At 42.4% G+C, this 12,128-nt stretch overlaps 1 protein-coding gene across 1 annotated transcript in view; it reads left to right on the forward strand.

The window, feature by feature from the left end:
* Positions 1-11,305, forward strand: part of abcd3a (ATP-binding cassette, sub-family D (ALD), member 3a) — a 77,324-nt gene extending 66,019 nt beyond the window's left edge. Inside the window, exon 20 of the mRNA XM_043698846.1 lies at positions 10,825-11,305. Within this exon, the coding sequence (XP_043554781.1) occupies positions 10,825-10,902 (78 nt within the window). The 3' untranslated portion in view covers positions 10,903-11,305. The remainder of the gene's footprint in view (positions 1-10,824) is intronic.
* The last annotated feature ends 823 nt before the right edge of the window (positions 11,306-12,128 follow it).

A 12,128-nucleotide genomic window follows, 5' to 3' on the forward strand; every position in this document is an offset into this window, starting at 1 on the left:
TCCGACCCTCCCAGTCACTGCAGCCCATCCCTCTCTCCGAGCCTCTCAGTCACTGCAGCCCGTCCCTCTCTCCGACCCTCCCAGTCACTGCAGCCCGTCCCTCTCTCCGACCCTCCCAGTCACTGCAGCCCGTCCCTCTCTCCGACCCTCCCAGTCACTGCAGCCCGTCCCTCTCTCCGACCCTCCCAGTCACTGCAGCCCGTCCCTCTCTCCGACCCTCCCAGTCACTGCAGCCCGTCCCTCTCTCCGACCCTCCCAGTCACTGCAGCCCGTCCCTCTCTCCGACCCTCCCAGTCACTGCAGCCCGTCCCTCTCCCCAACCCTCCCAGTCACTGCAACCCATCTGTCTCTCTCCGACCCGCCCAGTCACTGCAACCCAGCTGTCTCTCTCCGAGCCTCTCAGTCACTGCAGCCCGTCCCTCTCTCCGACCCTCCCAGTCACTGCAGCCCGTCCCTCTCTCCGACTCTCCCAGTCATTGCAGCCCATCCCTCTCTCTGACCCTCCCAGTCACTGCAGTCTGTCCCTCTCTCCGACCCTCCAAGTTGGTCACTGCCAACGTTCCCTCTCGCCGACTCTCCCTGTTACCCACTGCAGACCGTCCGTCTCGCAGACCCTCCCAGTCACTGCAGATCTTCCCTCTCACCAACCCCACTAGTCACTGCAGACCTTCCCTCTACCGACCCTGATAGTTAATCATGGTAGATCTTCCTTCTTATGGACCCTCCTGCAGACCTCCCCTCTTATTGACCCTCTTAGAACTGCAGGCCTTAGCAATGTAAAGTCTCTCGACTGTAAATGTTTTAATGTTTTCTGATGAAGAAGGCCCCACAGAACTACACATTCATCTTTGAATTTAATGTGAAATCTAATTTGCTTAACATTTTTTAAAATTGCACTTCTTTGGAACAAATACAGCTTAGTGAGGACACCCTATACTTTCACGTTATTTTGTAAAAGAAAATGCAGGAACCACACCCCATGTCTCAAGTTACACGGTTTTCACTACACCATAAGATGATAAGATGTAGGGCAAAAGTAAGCCAGTCAGCCCAGTGACTCTGCTCCGCCAATCATTGCAATCAAGGCTGATCTGATAATCCTCAACTCCACTTTCCTGCCATTTCTCCATAACTCAGTAAAAATCAGTCTAAGTCTTGAATATATAGCCACCCAATCTCTACCATCCTCTACTGTAAAGAATTCCACAGATTCACTATCCTCTGAGAGAAGAAATTCCGCATTGTCTTAAATGGGCAGCCCCTTAGTATGAGATTATACCCTCTGGCCCTAGACTCAACCACAATGGGGAATAACTTCTGCGTCTATTCTGTTAAGGTTGGCTCTCATTCCTTTAAATGGCAGTAAGTATATTCCTGATGAAGGACTTTTGCCCGAAACATCGATTTTCCTGCTCCTCGGATGCTGCCTAAACTGCTGTGCTTTTCCAGCATCACTCTAATCCAGAATCTGGTTTCCAGCATCTGCAGTCATTGTTTTTGCCTAGTAAGTATAGCCCAAACATACTCAACCTCTCCTTATAAAACAGACTCTCCCATATCTGGGATCAACATTGTGAATCTTTTGTGGACTGCCTCCAGTGCCAGTATAGTGACAAGTGTCTTGTATAGATTATGGCAAGATTTCTATATTTTTATTAGTAGACAAACAGGAGGCTGGAAGAACACAGCAAGCCAGGCAGCATCAGGAGGTAGAGAAGTCAACGTTTCAGGTATTAACCCTTCTTCAGGACTAGATGAAGGGGTAGGGAAAGCTACAGATACACTTATACTCCATTTCCTTTGGAAAAGACCTTCTATTTTCCCTTTCAATATGCTCACATTAGGTTTACTCTATGTAGGAGAGACCTAGCGCAGATTGGATAGCCACTTTTTCTTGCAGTCCACAAACACAATCTGGAGCTCCAGTCATGTGTTATTTTAATGCTTCATCTCGCTGACCTCTTTGCTGGGACTCCTACATTGTTCTACTGAAGCTTAACATAATGATGAGCAGCACCTCATCCTTGAGGCATCTTACAATTTTCCAAACTCAACATTGAGTTTCAGATAAACCACTGGTTGTATTTTGTTCCCTTTGCTTCAATGGTTTTGGTTTATGCTTTTTTTTTGGTTTTTGTTTTTGGTTGGCTACTGTTTATTATTCTCTCCTCTAGCTGCTTCTTTTGTTTCTTTGCTGTCAAATTGTCACTCCATTTGGCTTGCTGTTTTGTCACCTCTTGTCATTTAATTTCTCCTGTCATTTACCCTATTATATACCTTCCAATTGTTTCCCAGGCCCAACCCAAGTTTACTTGCTTCAAATTTATTTGTTTCATCTATGTAAAAGGCACCTCCACAAAGTGATCTTTGAACTATGAATTTGTTTGTATGTAACCCACTTTTAATTGAGTCATTTTAATTTTGAAATTACCCAGCTGAAAAGGTAAAAGGTTTGTTTACTACAATTGAATTCTTAGCAACGTAAGTAAAACTCATGAAGTTACAAACTAAATATTTTTATTTGTTTATCAGTGTCATTAGCTGGGCAGTGTGGACATGAGTGTCGTTGGCTGGACAGCATTTACTGCCCATCTCTAGTTGGGAAAGTGGTGATAAGCTGCCTTCTTGAACCATTGCGGTCCATGGAGGTGGACCCACAGTGCCCTTAGGCAGGAATCAAAGATTTTGACCCAGTGACAGTGAAGGAATGGTGATCTGTTTCCAAGTCAGGATGGTGAGTGGTTTGGAGAGGAACTTGCAAGTGGTGGTATTTCTGTATATCTGCTTCCCTTGCCCTTCTAGAGGGGAGAGACTACTTTAGGATCTCTGGTAAATTTCTGCAGTGCATCTTGTAGATAGTACACACCGATGCTGCTGAGCATTGGTGGTGGATGTTTGTGGATGTGGTTTTAATCAAGTGGGCTGCTTGTTCCTGGATGATGTCAAGCTTCTTGAGTACTGTTGGAGCTGCACCCATCCAGGCAAATGGGGAATATTCCATCACAATCCTGACCTTGCCAGACTCTGGCAGTGCTTAGATCGTCTCTTTTTGGAGATGGTGGTGTTACTTGACAGAATATTACATACAAGGATAAATGCTGATAAGGATAAAAGATATTTACAAATGTGAAACAGTAGCCAGTGAACAGTACAAAATGTGATGTAACAACCGTGTTTAAGAAGGGAAAATATAAGCCGGTTAGCCTAACCTCGATAATTGATGAGATTTTAGAGTCCACATTTAAGTATGAGATTGCGGAGTCCTTGGATAAATAGAACTAAGTCAGCACAGCTTTGTCAAAGGAAGGTTATTCCTGACAAACCTGTTAGAACTTTTTGAGGAGGTAATGAACACTATAGACAAAGGAAAGCAAATGGACTTGATCTAATTCAATCTGCAGAAGGTCTTTGACAAGGTGCTATACAGAAGGCTGCTAAATAAGAGCACATGGTTTTAGGAGTGAGGTACTGGTATGGACAGAGAATTTGGCTGCCTGGCAGAATGTACAATGTGGGGATAAAGGGATTTTTTCAGCATGGCAGTCAGTGACGAGTGGAGTACTGCAGAGGTCTGCAATGGGACCATAACTATTCGCGTTATAAGTTTATGATCTGGACAAAGGAATTGAGGGCATTGCTGCTAAGTTTGCAGATGACACAAAGATAGGTGGAGGGACAAGTAGTGTCGGGGCAGTGGGTAAGGCCTATAAGGACTTGGACGAGCTTGGAGAGTGGGCAGAGAAATGGCAGATGGAGTACAATGTGGAAAAGTGCGAGGTTCTGCACTCTGGTAGGCAGAATAGAACCATGTACTATTTTCTAAATGGGGAAAGGCTTTGAAAATCTGAAGCATAAGGGAACTTGGAGGGTCCTAGTTAGGATTCTCTTAATGCTAACGTGCAGGTTCAGTTTGTTGTTTTGAAAGGACTAGAATACAATACCAGTGGTGTACTGCTGAGGTGGTATAAGGATCTGGTCAGACCCCATGTGAAATATTTTGTGCAGTTTTGGGCCCCGTATCTAAGGAAGGATCTGATGGCATTAGAGGAGGTTGAAAGGAGGTTTGCAAGAATAATCCCAGGAATGAAAGGCTTGTCATATGAGGAGCGATTGAGGACTCTAATGTTAATAGAACATTACAGGGCAATAAAGCCCTTCAGCCCTTGATGTTGCACCGACCTGTGGAACCAATCTGAAGCCCATCTAACCTACACTATTCCACTCTTATCCATATGTTTACCCAATAACTATTTAAATGCACTAAAAGTTGGTGAGCCTATTACTGTTATATGCATGGCATTCCACGCCCCTACTACTCTGAGTAAAGAAACTACCTCTGATGTCTGTTCTATATCTATTACCCCTTAATTTAAAGCTATGTCTCCTCATGTTAGCCATTACCATCCGAGGAAAAAGACTCCCCCACTGTCCACCCAATCTAACCCTCTGATTATCTTATATGTCTCAATTAAGTTACCTCTCAACCTTGTTCTCTCTTATGAAGACAGCCTCAAGTCCCTCAACCTTTCCTCTAAGACCTTCCCTCCATACCAGGCATCATCCTAGTAAATCACCTCTGATCCCTTTCCAAAACTTCCAAATCCTTCCTATAATGCGGTGACTGGAACTGTACGTAATACTCCAAGTGCGGCAGATGACACACAGATTAATGGAGTGCTGGATAGTGTGGAGGGCTGTTATAGGTTACAACGGGACATTGACAGGATGCAGAACTAGGCTGATAAGTGGCAGATGGAGTTCAAAAGTGTGAAGTCATTCACTTTGGAAGGTTGAATTTGAATACAGAATATAGGGTTTGACGGCAGGATTCTTGGCCGTGTGGAGGAACAGAGGGATCTTGGGTCCATGTCCATAGATCCCTCAAAGTTGCTACTCAAGTTGGTAGGGTTATTAAGAAGGCATATGGTATGTTGGCCTTCATTAGCAGAGGGAATTGAGCTTAAGAGCCATGAGGTTATGCCCCATCGCTGTAGAGCCCTGGTTAGACTACACTTGGAATATTGTGTTCAGTTCTGGTTGCCTCATTATAGGAAAGATGAGGAAGTTTTAGCGGGGGTGCAGAGGAGATTTACCAGGATCCTGCCTGGACTGGAGGGCAAGTTTTATGAAAAACGTTTGAGAGAGCAAGTGCTTTTCTCATTGGAGTGAAGGGGGGTGAGAGGTGACTTGATAAAGGTGTATAAGATAATGAGAGGCATTGATAGAGTGAATTGTCAGAAATGTTTTCTCAGGGTGGAAATGGCTACCACAAGGTTTATATAATTTTAAGGTGATTGTAGGAAGGTTTAAGGGTGATGTCAGAGGTTGGTTCTTTGCATAGAAAGTGGTGGGTGCATGGAATGCACTGCCAGCGGTGTTGATAGAGTCACATACATTAAGGACATTTAAGCGACTCTTGGATAGGCACATGAATGGTGGTAAAGTGAAGGGTACATAGGTTAGTCTGATCTTAGAATAGGATACAAGGTCAGCACAACATCAAGGGCCGAAGGGCCTGTACTGTGCTGTTACTGATCTATGTTCTTAGTCTGCATTTTTCTAAATGTGAGTAAACCCTGTCTTTAAGAATCTTCTCCAGTAATTTCCCTGATTATCCCTGTTGGCCTTCTTAAATAAAGGATCAACATTGGCTATTTTCCAATCATCTAGATCCTCTCCTGTGACTAAAGAGGATACATAGATTTTGTACCAGTCTCCAACAATTACCTCACGTGCCTCCCTTAGCATTCTGCAATAGATCCCATCAGGTCCTGGGGACCTGTCCAGGTTAATGCTTTTCAAAACTCCTAATAGTTTTTCTTTTAAATACTGACAAGCTCTAGAGTATCAACATACCCCTCCCAGGACTCACCGCAATTACTATGTCCTCCTCCTTTGTGAATCTGATGAAAAACATTCATTATGGACCTCCCCCGCTTCTTCTGGCACCACATGTAAATTCCCTCCTTTGTTTTTGAATGGACCTACCTTTTCCCTACTTACCATTTGCTCCTTATATATGTATAAAATGCCATGGGATTTTCCTTAATCCTGTTTGTTAAATATATTTTAGGGCCCCTTTTAGCCCACCTAATTCTTTGTTTGAGTTCTTTCCAGCTATTCTTTTGAGGACTCTGTCTGTTTTCTGTTTCCTAAACCTTACATATGTCTCCTTTTTTGACTTGATGAAGCTCTGTTTTTCTTGTCATCTCAGATTTCCCGAATCTTGCCATCCTTATTTTTCATTAGCACAGCAACATGCTCATCCTGAACTCTAATCAACTGGCTTTTAAAAGATTTCTACATGCCAGATGTGGAATTACCCTCAAACAGGCACCCCCAACCTACAGTCCCCAGTTCTAATAATACAGTAGATACCCTTCCCCCCCCAATTTAATACTTCCACTACTTGTGTTCTTATCCTTAAATATCTTAAAATGATTAGAGTTATGGTTACTGTTCCTGAAATGTTCCCCTACTGAAAATTCAATCATCTCACTGGGCTCGTTCCCCAATCCAGGTCTAGTATGGCTCCCTCTCACGTTGGACTACATACATATTGTTTCAAAAAGCCATTCTGCTATGTCTAACAAATTTACCCTCCATCCAAGCCCCTGGCACTAAATGAGTCCCAGTCAATACTAGGCATGTTAAAATAACCCACCATAACAACCTAATTGATTTAAGCTTTTCTATAATCTGTCCACATATCTCTTCCTTTATTACCTACTGGCTGTTGGGAGGCATATAATCCAGTCCCATCAAAGTGACTCACCCTTCATATTCCTGAGCTGTACTCGCCTCACATTGCTGGATGAACCCTACAAGGTGTCTCACAGAGTACAGCTGTAATATTCTCCCTTATCAGCAACGCAACTCCCCCATCTCTGTTACATCACTCTCTATCTCACCTGGCCATCTAAATACCCCGTTAAGCTATCTTGTCCCTCTCTCTACCAGTATCTGTTACAGCTACAACATCACAGTTATATGTATTAATCTAAACCCCCTATGTCATCTGCCTTACCTGTCATACTCCTCACATTAGAACAAATACACTTAAGACTGCCAGCTCTGCCACATTGAATAACCTCTCCCAAGCTGTTCTTCCATTAAGCCTTATTCGCCTGAGTCTTTGATGACTCCTCAGTCATTTTACTTGCTGACTTAATGCACTGGTTCCCACTACCCCCCACCACCACACTAGTTTAAATCCTTCCAAATGACACTAGCAAACTTCTTTGCCACGTTTGCCATATATTTGCAATCTTCCTATTGCTAACTTCATTGGCATGTGGTGCAGGAAGTAACCTGATATTGCAACCCTTGAGGTCAAAACCTCTGGCTGCTCACTCTGTCCATTCACAATATCCTATGTCTGCTCAGAGACTTCCTTGATCCTGAAAAGCGTGACACTGGAAAAGCACAGCAGGTCAGGCAGCATCTGAGGCGCAGGAGAGTTGATGTTTCTAGCATAAGCGCTTCATTAGGAATGTGAGGGTTGAGGAGATGAGCTTAGAGATAAATCGGGGGTTAAAGGTAGGGGGGAAGGTAGGTGGGTGATAGTGATAGGTTGGAGGGGAGGGTGGAGTGGATAGGTGGGAAGGAAATGGACAGGTAGGACAGTTCAAGAGGGCAATGCTGAGTTGGAGGGTTGAATCTAGCATGATGTTGGGGGAGGGGAGATGAGGAAAGTGATGAAGTCAACGTTGATACTGTGTGATTGAATGGTCCCAAGGCGGAAAATAAGGCACTCTTCCTCCAGTCATAGGATGGCTTTGATTTGGTGGTGGAGGAGGTCTCGGACTTCCATCTACTGCAATGGGTACAGTAGATGAGGTGTTTGGATGTGCAGGAAAATCTCTGCCAGATGTGCCAACTAAATAGATTAGAACTCTACTCAGTGGAATTTAAAAGAATGAGAGGTGATCTCATTGAAACATATATGATTCTTAAAGGTCTTGACAGCATAAATGCTGAGAGGATGTTTCTCCTCATGGGGAAGTCTGGGACTAGAGGACATAATCTCAAACTGGTTGCCCTTTATTCTGAGACTGAGATGTGGAGAATTTTCTTATGAGGATTGAGAATTCTCGTAGCTCCTTGCCAGAGAGAGCTAAGGGGACACAGTCTTTGTGTATACTTTTGGAAGGACATAGATTCTTGATCAATAGGGGAATTGATGGCTATGGGAAGAAGGAAGGAAAGTGAATGTTTGAGAGTCGGGTCAGCCCAGCCGTGATCCAATTGAATGATGGAGCAGGCTCGAGGACCTGAACCCCTTACACCTGTTTCTATTTCTTACCTTCCAATGGTCTTGTATTCAGTTCAGCCATTCAGTGAAGGTTCATAGCTTGCAGTGGAAATATTGGTTGCCCAATATTGCTCAAAGTTGAAGAGTCGGGTTCAGCTATTGCAATGGAGTTTGCCTTTCGAGGTGGACTCAGTAAGTTGAGTAGCTTACGGGAATGGGTGTAGGTCCCTTTTCCTTACTCCTTGCCTCTGTGACACTTGAAGACTATCTCATTTGAGCAGAACCAGGATGATTTCTAGAAACCCCTCTCTGCAACTGAGTGTCTGAGTGAAAATCTAACTCTTCATTCAATTCACAGTTGGTTTGGCTGAGAGCTCTTGCCTGGACTTGTGCTCTGATCCTCTCCTGAGGTATCTGCACAGAAAATAGCTATCATCAACCATACTGTATATGGTTCAAAACTCAAAATACTGGTATGCAATTCCAATATGTCAATGTTCCTCAGGAAAAGGTGAGGAAGTTAATTATCGCTGGAATCCCTTTTGAGATATCTTGCTAAAACCTTGCCGTTATCACTAAAGCTATAATTTTTCACACTTTTTAAATATTAAATCGGATGTTCTTTGAAGCTATTTTTGATCCTTCTTGAGATATGTGCAGTGTGTTTCCTCCAACAAGTTGATGACTCCTGAATCCACAAGAGAAGTTGAATGACTTTTGACAGCCTTTTCGATTAAGGCTCTGCATCTACATAAAGAAAGACTGGCTTTTTAACACAACCTTTCAGTATCATCACCACCCAATTCATAACGTATTACTTTACGAACATTTTTCCATTCTGGTAAAGGTTGTCAACCTGAAACATTAACTTTATTTCTCATTTCACAGGTGTTGCCTAACCCGCTGAGTATTTTCAACACTTTCTGTCTTTAGCAAAGTTTAATCAAAGTTCAAGCTCATTATTATGATTAAGTCAGTGTTGATTTCAACTTCTCAGCTCTCCTAACTTTGAAGGGCCATTGTGTTCATTTAACACAGAACCTGGGATATTCTACTTGTTTGTCCAGAGGTTGTCTAAACTGAATATGTCTGGATGTTAGCTGCCTACTGGGCAATTAGGGATGGTCAATAAATGCTGGACTAGCCAGATACGTCTATATCCTGAATGAATTAAAAACGCAGTATTTCATCATTTTTCTTCAGTTTTCTGAAAGTCAACAATGATATTGATTTATATAATGCACTCCATGTTGGGCAGCACAGTGATTTAGTGGTTAGCACTGCTGCCTCACAGCACCAAGGACCTGGATTCAATTCCAGCCTCCGGCGACTGTCTGTGTGGAGTTTGCACATTCTCCCAGTGTCGCTGGGTGCTAAAGTCTCCCCCCACAGTCCAAAGATGTGCAGGTTAGATGGATTGGCTGTGCTAAACTGTCATATAGTGTCCAGGGATGTGCAGGATTAAACATGCAAAACGCTGGGTTATGTGGATAGGGAAGGGGGCAGGTCTGGGTGGGTGCCCTAAGGAGGGGACAGTGTGGACTCATTGGCCAAGTGGCCTGCTTCCTCACTGTAGGGATTCTATATCCCTGGCAATTGTTTTTTTATCTGGACTGTTTACATTTGAAAGTCAGTTTTGGCAAGGAGCTGGCATGCTTATGATTTGCAGATGAGTTTCTGATCTAAGCTCAGGCCATTCAGAAAAATTGTCGAAATGAGGGAGTCTTCCCTTAGTATAAGTGAAGAAGCTGACTTATGCTGTTTTCATTTACCTTCTGGGGCTAATTCCAAGATGAAGGAGGATATATTTTTACCTTAGTCATTATGTAATGAAAGCACATATAAAAAAAAAAGCAGGAAGAAAACTGAGGTGGAGAAAATAATTTTGAGCGTAAGTGTTTTGTCATTTGATTTTGTATTTGAAGCAATGAAAATCCAGAATTATAACAGGCTTGATGTATTATAGTTTTAAAAAGTTTAAAACTTCACTTATTTGTTCCTTTTTCAAAATTTACCCTGTCATAAATATGAGTTTGACTTTGCAGTGTTAAACTCTATTTGAAACAAGTAACAATAGTCTTTGACTTTTTCAATAATTAGAATCCCCTCAGTTTGATTTCTGTATTTTGAACAGCAGGTCTAAATAAAGGTACATTGGACCTTCTGGTTTATAAAGATTATAACATTGCTCAAATGAGCAAAGCCTTTGTTTGAAACTGCTAAATTCATTTTATGCTTCAAAATACAACTTTAGATTGTATAAAGAATATTTAAAGAACTTATGTTTTTACTACCCTTACTCCAAGTATGAGTTGATATGTACCTTTACAGATTGAACATGCTGTTAATTTCAAAACTAAGTAATAATGATGCTAGAATGGGTTGTCTTATGAAAGGCCATATCATGTTACAGTAATAGTGGATATTTGTGTGCATGATTATGAAGTATCATAGGTCACCAGCACCAACTCCAAATTGCTTATTCATACTGGTATTAAAGGTAATTTTGGTTCATTTGATTTTTTTTTACACTGAGATGATTTATTATATAATCTTTCTTTCTTTCCCAGTACTACCTGCACATGGATGGCAGAGGCAATTATGAATTTAAGCCAATTACTGCAGACACAGTGGAATTTGGTTCTTAAACTCCATCTGCCAATTTGATTATGGCAGGAGCGGACTGAATTGCAGAATAAATCTGTTCAATATGCATTCTCTTGTGCACTAACTTAGTGCTTCAACTTGTAATTAATGTCAGTTTTAAAAAGTGTTGTAAAAACTGAATGATTACACTATTAATTTGTAGTCTTGTTGAGAGTTGTATATTTGGAAATATTAATATGGAGACTCACATCTATTAAAATCCATCTAGGAAATGTTTGAATTAATATCTTTAATTAAGATAAATTAAAATGTTTTATGTACAGTACAAATGAAGTAATCTAGGAATGCACTACTTAATGGCATGTTCATGATATGCAATAATTTGATATCTACAAGTCATTTCCTAATGTTTTACAGAAAAAAATAAACTGAAAACTTAATGTGTTCTTGCTGTATGACTAATTAATTGCCTTTGTGGTCAACAAAGTGTAATATTTAAGTTGGATCTCTAAATATGAAGACAGTTCATTTATTTGGAATAGCATCCATGAAAGAGCTGCACATAAGTTATACAGAGGAACCTTGGTTATCCAAATATCAATTATCTGAATAAAGGTCCCAATAGAAACATTACATCAAAGAGCTGTTTCAACATTGATCGCGTCGTTTGTTTACAATGTTTAAAAATGAACTTAGCTTACTGAACTGCTGCTGAGAACAGTTCTGGACATTGATGGGAGTCCAGGCACCGTCTCCAAAAGACTGACCGACCGCCCTCTCTCCCCACACTGTCCCTGAAGTACATAGGGGTGTACCATAAACCTTGTTTCTCCAGGTAATCTCTCCAAAATTGTCCTGTATAGGGCAAAGGTGGAATGCGCGCACACACTATTTTGAGACTCTCACCCCAAAGGCAGCAGCAGATTTGCTTTTGGTGTCCAGTCTGGCTGCCCGGAGGGGAGGAGGTGGGAGGTGCTGACGAGGTCTCATGGGGGCAGGGTCGCACCCAGTGGGGGGAGGGGTGGGGGTGTTGGACGGGGTTGGGTGGCCAGGCAGGGCCTTACATGCTGTGTGCTGCCGCCTAGTCTCCTCAATGGGGAGCGGACTGAGCAAGTGCACACTGTGTCAATCACATTGAACTGATGTGGTGGGGAGCAGGGAGGTGGGTGTGGGGGAACTGAGTAGAGGCTTCATCAATGCTGCTGGTCTCTTACACACAAGTGTGTGACTGCTTAGAAACAAACCCTGAGGCAGAACTAGAGTTCAA

Source organism: Chiloscyllium plagiosum, chromosome 11 (assembly GCF_004010195.1).
Source record: "Chiloscyllium plagiosum isolate BGI_BamShark_2017 chromosome 11, ASM401019v2, whole genome shotgun sequence".
Classification (NCBI taxonomy): domain Eukaryota; kingdom Metazoa; phylum Chordata; class Chondrichthyes; order Orectolobiformes; family Hemiscylliidae; genus Chiloscyllium; species Chiloscyllium plagiosum.